The sequence below is a fragment of the Zophobas morio genome, unplaced genomic scaffold (assembly GCF_036711695.1).
Source record: "Zophobas morio isolate AGI-343-1 ecotype UQ-CSIRO unplaced genomic scaffold, CSIRO_AGI_Zmor_V1 ptg000041l, whole genome shotgun sequence".
Taxonomy (NCBI): domain Eukaryota; kingdom Metazoa; phylum Arthropoda; class Insecta; order Coleoptera; family Tenebrionidae; genus Zophobas; species Zophobas morio.
The window spans coordinates 2,866,141-2,886,825 of record NW_026972146.1 but is presented as its reverse complement, the minus strand read 5'-3'; the positions used below and the strand labels follow the sequence as shown (position 1 = coordinate 2,886,825).

Below are 20,685 nucleotides of genomic sequence, written 5' to 3'. Positions count from 1 at the left end.
CGAAACCAAAAGTTTAAAATCTAAAATTTGAAGAAATGAAAAATTAAATCGAAAAACTAAAAATTGAAAAACCGAATGGATGAAAAAATTTTGAAATCCAATAACTGAAAAGGTGAAGATTTTCAAAAAGTGTAGAAGATTGAAAAATGGAGAAACTGAAGAATCTAAAATTGAAAGAAGAATGAAAAGCGGAAAAATTGAAAAAATTATGAAAGAAAAACCGAAACGAAAAATTGCAAATCGACAAATTGAAGAAATAAAAAAAAAACTGAAAAATCTCAGAATTAAAAAAACATTTGAAAACTCGTGAAATTGCAAAGCGGATCAAATCGCAAAATTGAAGAAAAAAAATTGAAAAAACAAAAAAAAACAAAATCGAAAAATTGTAAAAATAAAGAAAATAAAAACCGAAACCAATATTTGCAAATCGAAAATTTGAGGAAACGATAAATTAAATCGAGAAAAATAAAAAATCGAAAAATTGAAAAATCGAGACTGAAATTCGAAAAATTGTAAAAAATTGTAAAAGTTCGACCAATTTATTTATTTAGAATGTATCACAAAATTGTACCACAAAAAAATACGTGAAACACGTGTAATAAATATATCGTTTTAAATACCAAAACTTGTTTGTATCGACACCCTAGCAACCATCGATTTCCCTCATTGTAACCCCAAACCCGAACCTCCTCACCCGCGTAAACAAAATGGAGCTAGAATTATCCCGAGTGGACTACACCATCGTGGGCATCACCTCCACCAACTGCCTCAAACTCCTGCCCCCATCTGCCGCCAAAGAAACCCAAAAGGTAAACACAAAAAATCACCCCAACCAAAAAACGAAACAAAAATTAGGTTGCAGTGGCCGACAACGACGGAATCCTCCAAATCTTCTCAGTCAAAAAGGAAGACATCCAATTACACTTCAAAACCCTCCCTGGACCCACAATATTGTCACTGCAGTTGGGCGGAGCTATAGGTAAATTATCACTAATTCCACTTGTATCACTCAGTCGAAAATTCCAGGAAGCCCCACTGATAAGATATTCGTAGCATCGGAGAACGAAGTCCGCGGGTACACAAAAAAAGGGAAACTATTCCTGACTTTCGATTCCGGGATGACTGAAACAATCACATCCATGTGGGTACTATTTACCCCGAAAACCACAAAATCGTGGCTTTGTTTAGGTTTGTTTTAGGGAACGATTTGTTTTTGTGTGGTAAGCACATTTACAACCACTTTCGGGACTGTAAAGACGTAGGGTCGTACCTTTGTGGTGACCGGATAGTCGACGTTGTCGCTTTTTACGCAGACAAGGTACTACCAATAACACACAGAGTGGTCAAAAATTGTAAATTAGACCCGCAGACTCATGTCTTTGATTGCCTGCGAAGGTCGCATGATTCGGGCTTTGGAGCACGCAAGGGTCACCCTTAGTATGGAGGTGGAAAGTTCCCCGACCCTCCTCCACATCCTGGAAGAAGACGGTACCAAAACCACGCTCTTTGGTACTGTGGATGGGCGCGTTGGAATCCTCGACGTTGAAAACCAGCATGGTTTTGATCGCTGGTTGATCGACAATTCGTCCAACTCGAGTACCATTTCCTGCTTGGACACGTACGACATGACCGGTAACGGTACTAAGAATTTGGTACTGGGTCGCCAGGATGGTACTATCGAAGTGTATATAATTAATGTGAATGATAAGATGGATTCGTCCATTTTGATTTATTCGCATGTAAGTACGACCATTGTTTAAGTATATTAAATCCTCGAAATCGAAAATTTAAAACATTGAAAAATTCAAATATGGGAAAATTGTAAAATCGAGAAATCGAATCATAAAAAAATCAAAAAAATAAAAATTAGAAAATCTAAAATTTAAAAATCGAGAAATTGAACAATCGGTTAATTCAAAAATCGAAACATCGAAAAATTAGAAAATCAAAAAATAAAAAAAAATTGGACAATCGAAAATTGAAAAATTTCGAAAATTGAAAAATTGAAATATGGAAGAACTGAAAACTCAAAAAATCGAAAAAAAATAATAATTTAAAAATTGAAAAGTTAAAACTGAGAAATAGAAAAATTGAAAAATCAAAATCCGAAAACTAAAAATTCAGAAACGTGAAAATTTGAAAAATAAAAAAATATTGAAGAACTAAAAAATCGAAAAATCTAAAATTTAAAACATTGAAAAGTTAAAATATCCTAAAACTGAAAAATGGACAAATCCAAACATCAAAAATTCAAAAAAATAAAAATTTAAAAATTGAAGTTAAAATTGAGAAATCGAAAAACTGAAAAATCATAAAATTGAACGAAATATCCAAAAATTAGGAAATTAAAAAATTGAGTCAGTGGGAGTATAATTAACAAACTGCTTCTGGTTTCCTCTACAAGAACTCGATTGTTTAAGTTTTGGTTCCTCAGCAATGGATAGCTCTTGTCAAATTTTTAATGTATATTAGGAAAAATCCGGAAAATTGAAGAATTCCAAAACTGGAATGATGAAAAATTGGGAACTCAAAAAACTGGAAAATCGAAACGCACAAAAATTGGAAAATTGGAAAATCAAAAAGTCGAAAAATCGGGAAATCCAAAAATCAAAACAACGAAAAATTAAAAAACTGAATCATCGGGAAATCAAAAGATCGGTATATCGAAAACTCAAAAATTCGGAAATCGAAAAATTTAGAAATTAAATCAGGCCAAAATTGAAAAATCCAAAAGTTAAAAATTGAAGAATTTAAAAATTTACAATCAAAAATGTCGGTAAATGGAAAATACAAAAAATTAAAAAATTAAAAAATAGAGAAAATGAATAATTATTAAGAAATTGGAAAATCGAAAAATCGACAAATGAAAAATCTAAAATTTTAAAAATTAAAAAATTCACAAACTTAATAATCCTACAATTTAAAAAACGAAAAATCGATTTTTTGATTTTTCAATATTTCAATTTTTGAAGGTGTTCGATTTTTCGATTTTTTGATTTCCCCATTTCTCCATTTTCCATTCTTTTTCGTTATCTCAGTTTATCGATTCTTCAATTTTCTTTATTGTTCACTTTTCCGATCTTTCAATTTTTGGTTTTTTAAATTTTAAATTTTTCGACTTTTCAATTTTTCAGTTTTATAATTTTTTGAGATTTCCCGATTTGTCGAGATTTCGATGTTTCGTTTTTTCGAAATCAGAAAACCGAGAAATCGAAATTTTGAAGATTCGAAAAACTGAAAAATCGAGAAATCGGAAAGTCGAAATATTGAATCGTAAAATTGAAAAATTTATAATTAGGTAAACCGGAAAATCGAAAAAATGAAAAATAGAAGGGAAATTGAAAAATCGCAAGATTTAAACTTCGACGAATTGCAAAATTGAAAAACTGAAAAATTAAGAAATCAAAAAGTCGAAAAATTTAAAAATCAAAAAAATCGAGAAATCTAGTAATCCAAACAACAAAAAATTGAACCTCGAGGAATCGAAACATAAAAAGATCGTGAAATCGAAAAGTCCAGAAATCAAAAAATCGAAAAATAGAAATATCGAAATATCCCAGACTTGATAAATCGAAACATCAAAAAACAGAAAACTAGGGAAATTGAACAATTGAAAAATCGAATAATTCACTAATCAAAAAAATCTTAAATTTCAAAAATCGAAAAAGTAGAAAATCGAGAAATTAAAAAGTCGAAATTTTGAAGAACTGAAAAATTGAAAAATCGAAATAATAAAAAATTTAAAAACTGCAAAAAACCTGAAATACCTAAAAATTGATGAGCAGGTAAATTGGAAAATCGAAAAATTGAAAAATCAAAAGAAAATTAAAAACTGGGGAAATCCAAACATCAAAAAATTGAACCTCGAGGAATCGATCGTGAAATCAAAAAGTCGAGATGGGTTGAAACATAACAAAAATTGAAAACTAGGGAAATTGAACAACTGAAAAATCGAAATATCGAAATCTCGATCAATCGAGAATAGAAAAATTGAAAAATTAAAAAATCGAAAAATCAATAATCAAAAAAATCTTAAATTTGAAAAAACGAAAAAGTAGAAAATCGAGAAATTGCAAAATCGAAATTTTGAAAAATTGGAAAAATCGAAACACTAAAAAATTAAAAAATTGCAAAATTGAATCAACATATTGAAAAATTCCAAAACTGAAATACTGAAAAACAGAAAATTCAAAAAAGAAGCAGAGTCGAAAAATCGAAAACCTGAATAATCGAAAAATTGAAGAACCGAAGAACTGAAAAATCGAAATTTTAAGAAGTGGAGAAATGGGAATATAAAAAAATAGATTAATTGAGAAATCCGAAAACTAAAAATTCAGAAACGTCAAAATTTGAAAAATAAAAAAACATTGAAGAACTGAAAAATCGCAAAATCTAAAATTTAAAACATTGAAAAGTTAAAATATCCTAAAACTGAAAAATGGAGAAATCCAAACATCAAAAAATCAAAAAAATAAAAATTCGAAAATCTAAAATTTAAAAATCGAAAAACTGAAAAATCAACGAATCGAAAAGTCGAAACATCGAAAAATCGAGAAACCGAAAAGCAAAAAATCGAAAAACCAACAAATCGAAAACATAAATATGGAAAAATTGATAAAGCGAGAGATTGAATAATCAAAACATCGAAACATCCGAATCTCAATAAATTGAGATCTCAAAAAATTTAAAAATTCGGAAATTTGAAGAATTAAAATATAGAACTGGAAACTCGAGAAACCGAAAAATCTAGAAATTTAAAAATTAAAATATGGAAATGTTGAAAAATTGAGCAATTGAAGTATAAAAAACAAAAAACCGAAAATCCAAAAATAAAAAATAGAAAATCTAGAAGTCGAAAAATTAAAGAATCGAAGTATTGAAAAATATCAAAACTGAAAGAAATATCCAAAAATTGAGAAATCGAAAAACCAATAAAGCGAAGTCGAAAAATCGAAGAATTGAAGAACTCAAAAATCGAAACTTTGAGAAGTGGGAAAATCAAAAATAGATTAATTGAGGAATCACAAAACTGACAATTTAACGTAAAAATTTGAAAAATTGAAAAATTTTAATACTAAAGAACTGAAAAGTCGAGAAATCGAAAAATCTAAAATTTAAAACATTGAATAATTAAAATATCGAGAAATCCAATTCAATTTGAAAAATTGAAAAATCGGGATATTGAAAAATTGGAAAATCCAGAAATTGAAAAGGTCAAAAGAAAAAAATCGAAAAACCGAGAAATCCAAAAATCGAAAAATTCACAAACTGAGACTTCGAAAAATCGGAAGATCGAGAAATTGAGTGGGAAGCCGAAAAGGAAAGTTAAAAATTGAAAAATTGAGAAATTGAACAATCAAAACAACGAAGCATCTGAATTCCATAAATTGAGAAATTAAAAAATTGAATAATCGATAAATTTTAAAAAAGAAAAACTGGAAAATCGAAAATTAAAATTAAAAAAATCGAAAAATTGAAATATAGAAGAATTGAAAACTCGAGATATCGAAAATCCTAGAATTTTAAAAAATGAAATATTAAAACATGGAAAAGTTGAAAAATTGAAATATTTAAAAACCGTAAAATTGAAGAGGACAAAAATTGAGAACTCAATCGTGTCATTGAAACACCGAAAGATTGAGAAATCGAAAAATAAAAAAATCGAGAAATAGAAAATTTGTAGAATGGAAGAATCGGAAAAGCCCAAAATTGAAATATTGAAAAATTGAGACATTTAAAGTTGAAAAATCGAGAAATTTTTCAGATGCGGGACTAGCGGTTATTTTAAATTGTTTGCTGTCGTTCGCGAAGTGAAGAACACAATTTCATTAAAACGATAATTATAAAATTATCATAATTATAAAATTATCATACTTATAAAATTATCATAATCACTATTGATATTATCAGTTGATTTCGTTAATAAATTCATAGAAACCTATATGGGATTTTTTCATGCCTTAGAAAATTAAAAAGTAAAAAATACAATAACAAAAATTTTAAAATGCGGTTTACGAAAATTAGTTGACCTGTGCAAAGAAGAAAATTTTGGAAACGCTGCCAAATATTACATCTTTAAAAAAAATAACACTTGAAGAAGTGCTTTCGGCGTAATATTTTTGATGCTCGCGTGAACAAAAGACAATAAAGGGTGGGTGGGCGGGGCTAGTATTTGCTAAGATAAGACTGACTTTGGCACTTTTGACATTTTCGACCATTTTTCAACCATTCTCGAAAATTAGTTGAATAGCTTTTCTTGTAGATTTAGATATCCAGAAGTCATTTTTGTAGGCTTTGTTTCTTCGGAAATTTCTACCGTTTTTCCAAAATCGCCAATTGAAATCTAGCAATTTTTACAGGTTTTTTTTACTTTTTTCACATCCTGGATTCTATTATTAGTTTCCACTCCTACTCGACAGAAGAACATAATTAGCCCCGCCCACCCACCCGGTTTTTTTATTGGACAAAAAGTAGCATTTATAGTGGTACAGAATGGAATGTAAACGAAGAGGTAAAACAAGAAATAAATTTTACAGATAGAGTATACCAAAAAAAGTTACGATTGGCGCTTTTTTGTTAGTTTTTTCACATCCTAGATTCTAGTTTCCACTCCCACTCGACAGAAGAACATAATTAGCCCCACCCACCCACCCTGCCTCCTTTCCAGTGATTAATTTTATCCTATCTGAATAAAATTAATGACCTTATACTCAAAAGAAATAAAATTAGTTGTTAAAATGAGAAGAGGAGGTGGGCGGGGCTAGTACTTTCTAAGATAAGACTGATTTTGGCAGATGACATACTCCCCAAGACAATAGAGGGTGGGTGGGCGGGTCTAGTATTTGCTAAGATAAGACTGACTTTGGCACTTTTGACATTTTCGACCATTTTTCAACCATTCTCGAAAATTAATTAGTTGAATAGCTTTTCTTGTAGATTTCGATATCTAGAAGTCATTTTCGGCTTTGTTTCTCAGAAATTCCTACCGTTTTTCCAAAATCGCCAATTGAAATCTAGCAATTTTTACAGTTTTTTTTTTTACTTTTTTCACATCCTAGATTCTATTATTAGTTTCCACTCCCAGTCGAGAGAAGAACATAATTAGCCCCGCCCACCCACCCGGTTTTTTATTGGACAGAAAGTGGCATTTACAGTGGTACAAAGTGGAATGTAGACAAAGACATAAAATAAGAAATACATTTTATAACAAATAGTATTTAACAAAAAAAAAAAGTTAAGTTTAGCTCTTTTTTTTTCTTTTTTTCGCATCCTAGATTCCATTATTAGTTTTCACCCTTACTCGACAGAATAACATAATTATCCCTGCCCACCCACCCTGCCTCCTTTTCAGTTATTGATTTTATCCGATATCAATGAAATTAATGATCTTATATTCAACAGAAATAAAATTAGTTGTTAGAATGTTATATCCCGAGAGGGGTCCAATACACCCAATAAAATCGAACAGACAAAATAAAGCTTCAAACATGATTATTTTTATACTAAAATTCTGAAGTTTATAAACTGCACATTTTAATTATTTATTTATTTATTTTATCTTGTTTTCGAACTATAATAGACATTTCAAACAATGTCTGTAACTTATTTTAACGTAAATTATATTCATGTGGTTAACAAAATCAGATGTAATATTAGTGTGATTTTGACCTTATTCTAGATTTTATTACAGCAGAACGGCGTATCCTTTTTAAATTTTAGAAGTTACGGAAACTAGCTCAAGAAACAATTAGTTATTTCGTATTTTTGGAACAAAATCTACCAAAACGTCGGATAACAGCAATTGTTTTTCATAGAAACAAACAGTCTTCAAAGCAGCCTTTAACAACTCGATATTACAAACATGCCTCTTAAGTTCTTAATACGTTTTTTTCTGTCTTGTAATTATTTGTAATGTTAACGCCGAAAGTTTATGTCATTCTGTTATTTACTTTGAATGTATAGTTTCATTTTGTTGTTAATATTTTTGTAACACCACGAATCTAAATTTTACTTAAAATCTTATCGTATATTTTCATATTTTGCACATATATGTTTATACACATTACTGTTTACGGAACAATGTTAATTATGGATTTATGGATAACTCCTCGTATAAGAGCAGAGTGAAGGGTGTTTGCCTTTGCTAATGTTTGATGGCGCCATCTGATGTAGAGTAAAATAAACCTAATACGTTGACTCACTCTAGTGAAAATGCGCGTTAACGAAAAATTTGTCCCACGCCCCCTGGATTCCTTGTCCTAAAGCTCACTATTTAGGCGAAGTAAAATTTGTATTAGGTTGTCCAACTATAATATACTTAAACAATGATGTTAGCTTACATGTACGTGGGCTCCCATATGTCACTTGTTTCCAATTTTCTTGACATTTTTTTTTAAATTCAAAGGATTAACGTATTCCAATGAAGATATTGCTTAATTATAAAAGATTCTGTAGGAAAAAGTTAAACTTAGCCCCGCCCACCCACCCGTTCTCGTATTTTTTTTCTTCAGAAATAAGAAATAAATGTTATAGCAAAAGTACTATAACAAGGAAAAAATACAGAGGCTAGTACTTGTTATGATAAGGTTGATTTTGGTTAATGACATATCCTCTAAGAAAAAAAGGGTGGGTGGGCGGGGCTAGTACTTTGTAAGAAAAGACTGATTTTGGTAAATGATCTACTCTTCTAAGAAAATAGAACCTTGACAAGTACTAGCCCCGCCCACCCACCCTTTATTTTCTTGGAAGGATAGGTCATCTGCAAAAATCAATCTTATCTTGCCAAGTTTGGGACTGATTTTTGCAAATGACATATCCTCTAAGAAAATAAGGGCGGGTGGGCGGGGCTGGTTCTTGTCAAGATAAGACTGATTTTGGCAGATGAGCCACTCTTCCAAGAAAAAAAGGGTGGGTGGGCGGGGCTAAAATTTGCTAAGGTGGCACTGAACAATATTAAGAATTGTCATTGGAACAAAGAAGGGGTGGGTAGGCGTGGCTACTGCTTGCTCATAGAACTAGAAAAAAAATAAATAAATTTAGCCACACCCAAGAATTTATAAGGCTTGTTTTTTTATTGGAACACTACATATTTTTTCATGCCCTGATTGGCGTCTTCTTTACAAGCATATTTTATTTTTGAAAATTTGATGCGACGTTGCAACTTATTCCCATTTCTTTGTTATTTTTTAACAACTCAAACGAATAATTTTACCGACAAAAATAATTGTGACGTCATTTAAAAAAAAATATTAATCATACTAAATAAATAAGAAACTCAATAATTTATGAGGGGCAACATAAAACTTGTTTTTTTTTAATTGGAACACTATATTATTTCAAGTTTTGATTGGCCTCTTCTTTATAACCATATCTTATTTTTGAAAATTTTTTGCGACGTTGCCACTTATTCCAATTTTTTCGACATATTTTTTAAATTCAAAGGATTAACGTATTCCAACGAAGATATTACTCGCTTATAAAAGATTCTGTAGGAAAAAGTCAAACTTAGCCCCGCCCACCCACCCGTTCTCAATTTTTTTTCTCTTCAGAAATAAGAAATAAATGTTATAGCAAAAGTAATATAACAAGGAAAAAATACAGAGGCTAGTACTTGTTATGATAAGGTTGATTTTGGTTAATGATATATCCTCTAAGAAAAAAAGGTGGGTGGGAGGGGGTAGTACTTGGTAAGAAAAGACTGATTTTGGTAAATGATTTACTCTTCTAAGAAAATAGAACCTTGACAAGTACTTGCTCCGCCCACCCACCCTTTATTTTCTTGGAAGAATAGGTCATCTGCAAAAATCAATCTTATCTTGGCAAGTATGGGACTGATTTTTGCAAATGACATATCCTCTAAGAAAATCAGGGTGGGTGGGCGGGGCTGATACTTGTCAAGATAAGACTGATTTTGGCAGTTGACCCACTCTTCCAAGAAAAAAAGGGTGGGTGGGCGGGGCTAAAACTTGATAAGTTAGGACTGAACAATATTAAGAATTGTCACTGGAACAAAGAAGGGGTGGGTAGGTGTGGCTACTGCTTGCTCATAGAACTAGAAAAAAATTAAATTTAGCCCTGCCCAAGAATTTATAAGGCTTGGTTTTTTTATTGGAACACTACATATTTTTTCATACCCTGATTGGCGTCTTCTTTACAACTGTATTTTATTTTTGAAAATTTGATGCGACGTTGCCGCTTATTCCAATTTTTCTGAATTTTTTTGATAGTTCAAAGGAATAACTTATTGCTTGCTTATAAAAGATTCTGTCAGAAAAAGTCAAACTTAACCCCGCCCACCCACCCGTTCTCTATTTTTTTTCTTCAGAAGTAAGAAATAAATGTTATAGAAAAAGTAATATAACAAAGAAAAATACGGGAGCTAGTACTTGTTAAGATAAGGTTGATTTTGGTAAATGATCTACTCTCTAAGAAAACAAAGGACGGGAGAGTGGGTCTAGCACTTGCCAAATAACCTACCCTCTAAAAAAATAAAAGTCGGGTGGGCCGGGCTAGTATTTGGCAAAATAAAATTCATTTTGGCAAATGACCTACTCTTCTAAGAAAATAGAACCTTGACAAGTACTAGCCCCGCCCACCCACCCTTTATTTTCTTGGAAGAATAGGTCATCTGCAAAAATTAATCTTATCTTGGCAAGTATGGGACTGATTTTTGCAAATGACATATCTTTAAGAAAATAAGGGTGGGTGGGCGGGGCTGGTACTTGTCAAGATAAGACTGATTTTGGCAGATGACCTACTCTTCCAAGAAAAAAAGGCTGGGCGGGCGGGGCTAAAACTTACGCCCCCTGGATTCCTTGTCCTAAAGCTCACTATTTAGGCGAAGTAAAATTTGTATTAGGTTGTCCAACTATAATATACTTAAACAATGGTACGACCTTGAGTGGTTCGTCGACCCATTGGTCAAGTTCAAGGTACTATCGCTTTTGTTGCAGAACTGCAACGAAAGTGTGTCTTCGCTGCAGTGTGGAGTGGTGGGGAGTCCCGGTTTCGACGAGGTTTTGGTGGTTACGTACACCGGGAGGATTTTTGGCTTGACGACCGAAGCTACTGATAAGAACGTAGGGGGTGATAGTAGCGTCGGAGGGTACATTTTTTCGCAGGATACGAGTAACAAAATCAGCAAATTGAAGTAAGGGAAAAAATGTTTAAGAAACGAGGGGTGAGTTTGTTTTGTAGGAACGAAATTGAGGATTTGCAGATTAAAGTTGCTAAGGAGAGGGAGAAGTACCAGAGTTCTACTCAGTCGTTTTTCGAGGAGTTGTCAGCAATTCCATTGTTAGCAATCAAAGACAGCGTAAGGATTATTTTCCAATAAAAAAAAATAAAATAATTAAAAAACAATATATGTACCCCCCCCCAGTTCGTCTTATCCAAAGAAACCGCCACCTACACCCTCACCATGGAGGTCCCTACGGCCATCGACAACATCCTCCTCCACAGCAACGTCCCGGTGGCCCTCCTCGACGTGGAAAAAAATTCCGCGGTTGTCAGCTACAGCGACTCCGACCGTTCCGTGAGTTGCTCAAACCCCAAAAATCACTCAACAACTCTCCGCCTAGGTTGGAAATTTCCTCCTAGCGACTTATCGCTGCCAAATCAACACCAACCGCCTGGAGATTAAAATCCGGACCATCGAAGGTCAATACGGACTCCTGCAGGCCTACGTCACCCCCTTGGTCCAACCCAAGTGCAGCCGCCTCCAACAGTACGAAATCAAACCACTTTCACTCCACTACAGAATCCACAACTTCGACCAAAGTCGCCTCTTTAACACACTAACGATTAAGGGTAGTTTTAGCCTGGCCGAGATGCACACTTGGGTGTACCAGTGTTTGCCCGAAGTACCCGAAAAGCCGCAAATCGCGGAAAACACGGTCCTGCACTTTGAGTCGACTTTCCTAGGCACGATTTTGGAGTGTTCGTATTGGTGAGTGGCAACGAAAGTGTGACCAGGGTTGAAATTGGGGGTTGTAGCAAAGGAGAGGCGTTTTTTAAAACCGACAACGTGTCGACGATATCGATTTTGAAGGAGTTTCTGACCAAGGAGGCGACGAAGAAGAAAATCAAAATTGATATAAACTCGAGTCAGTGGCAGATATTTTGTGTCGACAATTTTTAGAAACAAAGTTGCAGGTATTAATGACGAAAGTATCAATCACGTGATCAAGTTAATAGAGCCGAAGTTGCTGAAGCAGAAGGACCTCAACAACAACATCACCCTTCTGGATGCTTTGAACGAACTAGAAATCACTGAAGAGGAAAACGTTGCTTATTTGTCGTCGAAGTACAAGGACTTGTTGATGAATGAGAAAGACATACGTAGGGAGTTTCAAGCCCAACCTGACCATTTAGACCGGTTGTATGGTACGAGTTCGAAATTTTTGCTTTAGTGCTAAGTTTACGTTGTGTCATTTTAGGTATTATTACCGATTTGTACGTCGACTTTTACAAATTCAAGGGTGCTAATGTCAAATCCAGGCTGGCAAGGCTTCGGGAAGTCCTTGATGGGTATTCGTACGATGCCTTGGTACAGTTTTTTCGGCCAGAAGTATCTAAATAATTGCGTGTTTGGAAAATATTGAAGTGATTACACATGGAATTGTTGTCAATGTCATTCTTTCTGTTTGTTGTTTAATAAAGTTTGCTTAGTATAGAGTTTTGGTTTGTGGTGGTGATTGTAGGCTGGGAAAATGATAAAAGTGTGGGGGAATTTTGTGGGGTGTGCAGTGTGCGGAGTGTGTGTTGGGTTATCGTTTGGGCGATTTTTGGGTTTTAAAACTACGGACGCATTTTTTAGAGAGAGAAAGTAGGGTAAATGTTTTTTTTATTTTTTTTTAATATTAATTCAATCGACTAAATTTATCTGCCTGACCAGTTTTTTCTTTTACATTTACACATTTTGTGGTTTTTGAATCCGTGTTGAATTTTTTCAGTTTATTATTCTTCAATTTTTTCACTTCCTCGATTCCTCAAATTTTCGATTTCTCGATTTTTTATTTTTTTTCCTCAATTTCTCGAAGTTTCAGCTTTACAATTTTTCAGTTTTTTAATTTTTGACGTTTCTAAATTTTCGACTTTTCAATTTCTAAATTTCCCGAATAATCGATTTTTTGGTTTTTCGACTTTTCGATTTCCGACTTCTCGATTTTTCAATTTTTTCAATTTTCCAGTTTTTCGATTTTTCACGTTGTTGATTTGTAAATTTTTTTATATTTTAAATTTTCTATTCTTCAATTTTTCTTCGATTTTCAATTTTCCATCTTTTCCATTTTTTAATTTTTAATGTTTCGATTTCTCTTTTATTTAATTTCACGATTTTTCAATATTGCTTTTATTTTTCAGTTCAGTTTGGGGATTTTCGAAAATTACGATTACTTTTTCGATTTATTGATGTTTCGATTTTTCGAATTTTCAATTTTTCGACATTTTAATCTTGCAATTTTTAAAATTATTCTATACTTCTATGTTCCAAATTTTTTAAAAAACTGGAAAATGTTTCTTGATGTTTCGATTTTTCGGTTTTGGATTTTTCGTTTTTCAGCTTTTTGACTTTTCGATTTTTCAATTTATCGATTTCTCGATTTACCGACATTTCGATGTTTCAATTTGTCGATTGTTCCATTTCTCGATTTAGTCGATTTTTCAATAATTCGATTTTTCAGTTATTCAGTTCTTCTATTTTTGAATTTTCCGGTTTTTCAATTTTTTGACTTTTCGACTTTTGGATTATTCTATTCCATTTTTCGACTTTTCGGTTTTTCAGTTTTTCAGTTCTCCAATTTTTTCAATTTTTCAATTCTGCGATGTTTCAGGATTTTGAATTTTCAATTTTTCGATTTTTTAAATTTTCGATTTAGGTTTGCAGTTTTTCGATTATTCAGTTTCTCGATGTTTTAATTTGGGGATTTTTCAATTGCCCCATTCTTTAATTTCCCGATTTTTCGAATTCTCGATTTCCCAATTTTTCAATGATTACATTTCTCAAGTTCTCGATTTTTCAGTTTTGGGTTTTTTCAAAATTTCGATTTTTCAATTTTTTACTTTCTCTATTTTTCAAAATTTTTTGAATTCTTGAATTATAAATTTTCAATTTTTCAATTTTTTGATTTTTTAGTGTCTTGATTTAAATTTTTTTGCAATTTTTCGATGTTTTAATTTTTCGATTTTCAAAATTTTAAATACATATTCCGATTTCTCGATCTTTCGATTTTTCAGTTCTTCCTTTTTACTATTTTTCAATTTTTAGAAATTTTTAAATTTTAGATTTTGCACTTTTTAAAATTTTTTGGTTTTTCAATTTTGACGATAAAGGTTACTTAAATGTTGAAAAGCAACGTAGTCATGTACTAGTGGTTTATAAATCCTATTGAATTTTTATTCTAGACATCGAGATTTTTGGAAAAAAATTGAAATTGTAGATGTATAACAATTTTTCGAATTTTTAATTTTGGGACTTTTCGAATTCCCGATTTTTCAACTTTTCGATTTCCTAATTTTTTGCTATTTCAATTTTGGAATTTTTCAATTTCTCAATTTGGTTTCTCGATTTTTTCGCTTTTTGATTTTTCACTTTTCCAAAATTTCGGTTTTGCGATTCTTGAGTTTTTCGATTCTTGTTTTTCGATCTATAAATTTTTCGATTTTTCATTTTAATTTCTGGTGATCCAAAATTTTCGAATTTTCGATTTCTAAATTTCTCGATTAATCGAATTTTTGGTTTCTCGACTTTTTAGGTTTCTCAATTTTTTATTTTTTGATTTCGCAATTTTCCAAAGTTTCAGTTTAACGATTTTTCAATTTTTTCATTCTTCAATTTTTCAATCTTTAAATTTTTCGATTTTTCAATTTTTATTTTTTGACGTTTCTAAATTTCCGATTTTTGGATTTCTAAATTTCTCAATCGATTTTTTTTTTTGGACTTTTCGATTTTTCGATTTTCCAGGATTTCGACTTCTCAATTTTTCGATCCAAAAAATTGAAAAACGACTCTCGATTTTTCAACTTTCGATTTCTTAATTTTTCAGTATTTCAGTTTTAACATTTTTCAGTTTTTTTTTTATTAAATTTTTGGATTTTTCGATTTTTCAATTTCTCGGTTTTCAGTTTTCCAATTTCTCGATTTTCCACCTATTTCTGTGAAAAGGTTTTCAATTTTTTGATTCTTCAAGTTCTCGATTCTTCAAATTCGATTTCCTGATTTTTAAATTTTTTCGATATTTCAGTGTTGGGATTTTTTAATTTCTTGATTTGATTTCTCGATTTTTTCAGAAAAAAAAAAGTTGCAGTTGTAAGATTGTTGAGTTTTTCGATTCTTCAGTTTTTCGATCTAAAATTTTTTCAGTTTTTCATTTTAAGTTCTGGCATTTCTAAATTTTCCAATTTTCGATTTTTAAATTTTTCCATTAATCGATTTTTTAGTTTTTGGACTTTCAGATTTCCCGATTTTTCATTTTTTGAATTCTCAATTTTCCGAAGTTTCAGTTTTCCGATTTTTCAATTTTTTAATTTTTGACGTTTCTAAATTTTTCAGTTTTCGATTTTTAAATTTTTCGATTAATCGATTTTTTGGTTTTTCGACTTTCAGATTTCCCGATTTTTCATTTTATGAATTCTCAATTTTCCGAAGGTTCAGTTTTCCGATTTTTCAGTTTTTCGATTTTTCAATTTTTTAATTGTTGACGTTTCTAAATTTTCGATTTTTCAATTGCTAAATTTCTCGATTAATCGATTTTTTGTTTTTTCAATATTTAGATTTCTCGAATTTTCGGTTTTCCAGGATTTTGTTTTTTCAATATTTCAATCTAAAAAATTCAGAAATGAGTCTCGATTTTTCAACTTTCGATTTTTTAATTTTTCAATATTTAAATTTTAACATTTTCAGTGATAGGATTTTTCAATTTTTTGATTCTTCATGTTCACGATTTTTCAATTTTTCGATCCTTGAATTTTTTTGATTTTTAAATTTTTCGACTTTTAGTTTTTGAGTTTTTCAATTATTCAGTTTTTCAATTATTCAGTTTTTCAAGTTTCTGATTTTTCAGTTTGTGATTTTTCAATTTTTGGGTTTTTAAATTTCTCGATTTTCAATTTTTCGATGTTTCAGTTTTGGGATTTTTCACTTTATCGATTCGTCAGTTTTTCTTCGGCTTTTCAGTTTTGCAGTATTTTAATTTTGAGATTTTTCATTAGCGATTTCTTTCTTCAATTTTTCTCTTTTCGAGTTTTCTATTTTCCAATGTTTCGATTTTCAAATTTTTTGATGTGACGATTTCTCTTTTTTTTTCAGTGTTATGATTCTTTAATTTTTTTCAATTGTTCAATCCAGTTTTGGGATTTTTGAATATTTTCATTCTTCAATTTTTCGATTTTTCGGTTTCTATTTTTGTTTAATTTTTTGATTTTTTGATGTCTCAATTTTTCGAATAAATGTTACTTAAATGTTAAAAAGTGACATAGTCCTGAACTTGTGGTTTATCAATCCGTCTTGAATTTTTATCCTAGAAAGAGTTTTGAAAAAAAAAAATCAAAATTTTGTTTTCTCAATTTTTCGAATTTTTGATTTTTCGGCTTTTCGAGTTTCGATTTTTCAACTTTCAATTTCTTAATTTTCCGATATTTCAGTGATACGATTTTTCAGTTTTTTGGTTCTTCAAATTCACGATTTTTCAAATTTACTATTTCTCAATTTTCTGATATTTTTGTTTTACAATTTTTCAATTTTTCGATTCTTGAATTTTTTCAACTTTCGGCGTTTCTAAATTTTCGACTTTTCGATGTCTCGACTTCTCGATCATTCGATTTTTCGATTTTTCAGTTTTGCAATTCTTTTCAGTTTTCCAAGTTTCTGATTTTTCAGTTTTGCGATTTTTTACATTTTCGATTTTTTTTTTGATGTTTGGATTTCTCATTTTTTCATTTTTTCGAATTTAAAAAACTACTGAAAAGTGTTAAATTTTTGTTGTTGCAATTTCTCGATCTTTCGATTTTTCGACTTCTTAGTCCTGGATTTTTCCGCTTTTCAATTTTTTGGGTTTTTAAATTTCTCGATTTAGTTGATTTTTCGTTTTTTTTTATTTTAAATTTTTCAAATTTTCGATTAATTCATGGGGTGACTCGTTCTTGATTTGATCAATAAAAAAATTGTGACCGTGAGTCAATTGAACCAGCGATTGTCGCTATCAAGGCGGATCCATAAACAACAAGTATAGAAGCATGTTATTTTATAAAATTTAGAGGGCGTTCAAAAAAAACAAACAATCCTGAAAAAGTACCTTTGTTCCATTTGATGCAAATAAAAAATACATCGAAGTTTGATGAACATAAAAATACAATTTTTTAAAAGTGTAACTTTATTACACAATATGTAATCTTGTTTTGGTTAACCCCATAAAAATTTACATTCAAATAAATAAATTCTTAACCGAACCAGCTCAGGTATTTTGCCATCTTGAACGCATCAAAAAGGTCACTGTACCACCTATCCCATTACCGTTTTTACCAACACACACTATAAACCCAAACAAAACAATCGCACTTTTATTACCCTCTTTAAGCTCCATCGACATTCTTCCAATTAATCCACTCTCCTTCACTCAGACAGACGAAACAATCCATCAAACCGTCAATTAAAACCCAACATCGACAGTTTAACGACAACTCTAAAGCCCGTTTTTCCGCAAGAATCTCTCAAACAACCCATAATTTTCGGGTATTTTTTCTCCCCACTGACCTCCAACACCTCCATTAAACCACCTCTCTCAAAAACGCGCAATTTCCAGATAAATGACCCCCTCAAGGCCATCTAAATTCGCCCGCTTCTAAAGTCCAACCATCGGTGGTGCTGACCATTCCCAACCCAGCATGCCTCGCTGCCAACCTCTGCTCCTGTGCGTCCTCCTGGCCCAAGCCGCCGCCTTCCAACTCACCCAGTTCTCCGTGGACGACGTCCTCACAATCTTAGTACCCACCCTGGGCTCCAGCAACCCCCAGTGCCGCAACCACACCGCCTTGTACGTCGAGGAATTAAAACAGCTGCGCCTATGGGCCACCGAAAGTACGTTGTCCCGTGGTAGTACCAAATCTGACGTGCTTTTTCAGTGTTCGACTCGACGTCGAAGTTCCCCACTGGAGTACTCTTCGGGTCGAGCTTCGACTTCGGGAACTTCGATGAGTGCGTGGGGGTGAGGGTGCCCGTGGAGGGAGAGGTGCAAGGGAGGTACTGTCTGGCGAAGTTTCACGTAGTACCACCCGAGATGGGGGTTGGAGGGAAAGAACGAGGTTATAGGGGTGAGGTGGCCAATGCGTCTGCATGGGAAAAAATATTGGTGAGTACTTTGGTACCATTTTTTGTGAATAGTACCACCAAAAAAGATTCCAGGCTTTTTCGAAAGATCGTAGCAGGAATTCCCGCAACGATTTTCACTTTTCGTACTGCGTTCCATCGTCGTGTAGTCACGCGGATTTGGAGTCATCGCTGCAGGAAATTGCTCAGCAGTTCAACCACTTAAGTGACTTTAAGGTCACCGTGACGGTCAACCCCAGGAGCTGCCAGCAGGAAAAAAGCCTGACTTTGACCACTTCAGACATAGCTTTCATGTAAAAAGTCGAATCTGAAATTTCCTGATTGTAGCGTCGCAATTTCAGATCAATCGTCGCTTTTTTTGTTCTTGTGACATTGTTGGCCACTTCCTACGACTCGTTATTGAAACTCGATGATCTGCAAAAATACAAGCTTGAAGGTAGCTGGGTTTGGGTTTTGGCCGGTCTTGATTGACTCGTTTTAGGGAATAAGCACAAAGTACTGATTTCGTTCTCGGTTTGGAACAACCTAAAGAAGTTGATTAGCGAGGGCGAGGACGACGATGGGCTTCAGTGTATCCATGGGTTGAAAGTATTTTCCATGTTTTTGATCATTATGGGACACAGGATCATGTTCGGGGTCGGGTCGCCTCTACTAAACCCGAATTTCGTGGAAAACGTGAGTACCAACATGATGATAAAGCGGAATTTCAAGACCATTACGAATTGTGTTGGTTTTTGAGTGTTATTACGACCTCCAACTCAAGTTAATTTTTAGATGTATGGTAAAATCGAAGCCACGGTTCTTCTAAACGGACCCATCATAGTTGACACCTTTTTCAACATTTCGGGGTTTTTAGCATGTTATTTGATGCTCAACCAGTTTGAAAAACACCACAAGAAAGTCAAATTCTTCTACCTCTACATCCATAGATTCATCAGGTAGGTGTGACCAAACCTAGATTTATTCTAACTTAAGGTTGTAGATTAACCCCAGCGTATGCGGTCGTTTTGGCCTTCTACTGTACCGTTTTTATCCAAATGGGGTCCGGACCTTTGTGGTTGGAACGAATCGAAGTTGAACAAGAACGCTGTGTAGCGAGTTGGTGGACAAACATATTCTATTTAAACAATTACATTAATAAAGAGCAACTGGTAAAACTCGATTATCAACTAATGTCATTTTTAGTGTTTTTTTGTAGTGTATGTTCCAGTCCTGGTACCTGACTTGCGACATCCATTTTTTCATGATGGTGCCAATCATAATCTGGTTATTGAGAAAAAAACCCTGTCTCGGTTTAGTTATTTTGTTTTTAATTATAGTTGTTTCGGTTTGTGTGGTTTTCGCCACTGTGTACATGTACGAGGAGGACGCGATCTTGCTGGTTTACATGAAGTGAGTGAAAAATAAACTGGGTGCGTTTTTACACGTATTGTGACATTCCAGGTTGTTGAAAGATCCGGTTATCAATAACACCTTCAAGAATATTTATATTCCGACCCACATGAGGGCTAGCCCTTATTTCGTGGGTATGGTAACAGGGTACTTGAAGTTTACCATGAGATCTAGAGACTACAAAATGCCAAAGTACATGGTATACATGGGTTGGATAATGAGTATTTTTGTAATTGAAGTGACCGTGTACTCCGCTTTTATTTTCTACATACCAGGGAAACCCTACGACCCCCTCATGTCCGCCGTCTATGCGTCCATGCATCACGTGACGTGGAGCATATGCATCAGTTGGATGATCCTAGCAATCTCGGAAGGAAATGGAGGTGGGTGTATTATTAGTTGCATAACAACTAGGCGTCGAATTTTGTATTTTCATTTTCAGCATGGGTTGAGCCCTTTTTAGCTTGGAAGCCCTTAGTGTTGCTCAGTAGGATAACATACACTGCTTTTTTGTGCCATGGGGGTATTCAGCTGTACAGTGTGGCGATACTTCGACACGGGAATTATGCAAGCATTTTCACTTTGGTGAGGTCTTCACTAAAATAGTTCTAGAGTGACATTGATATGATTTCAGCTTAGTTATACCGTCAGTGACATAGGTTTAGCTTACGGTTTAGGTTTGGTTTTAAGCATGTTCTTTGAAGCCCCAATTCTCAGACTGGAGAAAATTCTTCTGAAACGAGGTAAAAATCCAACTTTGTAGGTGCAGTTTTACCGTGTTTTGTAGATGTTGCAGCTGAAAAGGAACAAAAACCCAGTCCAAAAATTAGAATAATAAACCAGTCGTGACTGTAATTAAATTAATTTTATAAATTTTTAAATTAATTGAGTCGTTTTATTTGCTACTATCTTGTAAGTGCAGACCTTTTCTAAGTCAATACTATAACAAAGAACCTCATCTCCAGCCCTCA

At 32.9% G+C, this 20,685-nt stretch overlaps 2 protein-coding genes across 2 annotated transcripts; both read left to right on the top strand.

The window, feature by feature from the left end:
• Positions 1-707: 707 nt before the first annotated feature.
• Positions 708-12,607, top strand: LOC135141038 (Bardet-Biedl syndrome 7 protein homolog). Its single transcript, XM_064071862.1, has 12 exons — positions 708-809; positions 856-979; positions 1,027-1,141; positions 1,189-1,318; positions 1,362-1,739; positions 10,953-11,149; positions 11,197-11,314; positions 11,381-11,533; positions 11,580-11,947; positions 11,995-12,104; positions 12,154-12,384; positions 12,438-12,607. The coding sequence occupies exons 1-12, from the start codon at positions 708-710 to the stop codon at positions 12,578-12,580; spliced, it is 2,169 nt and encodes a 722-aa protein (XP_063927932.1). The 3' UTR covers positions 12,581-12,607.
• Positions 12,608-17,846: 5,239 nt separating this feature from the next.
• Positions 17,847-20,599, top strand: LOC135140879 (nose resistant to fluoxetine protein 6-like). The gene is made up of 12 exons (XM_064071609.1): positions 17,847-18,073; positions 18,118-18,344; positions 18,398-18,615; positions 18,664-18,758; positions 18,804-18,997; positions 19,097-19,260; positions 19,305-19,473; positions 19,521-19,714; positions 19,766-20,097; positions 20,157-20,299; positions 20,349-20,457; positions 20,502-20,599. The coding sequence occupies exons 1-12, from the start codon at positions 17,881-17,883 to the stop codon at positions 20,561-20,563; spliced, it is 2,100 nt and encodes a 699-aa protein (XP_063927679.1). The 5' UTR covers positions 17,847-17,880; the 3' UTR covers positions 20,564-20,599.
• Positions 20,600-20,685: the final 86 nt, after the last annotated feature.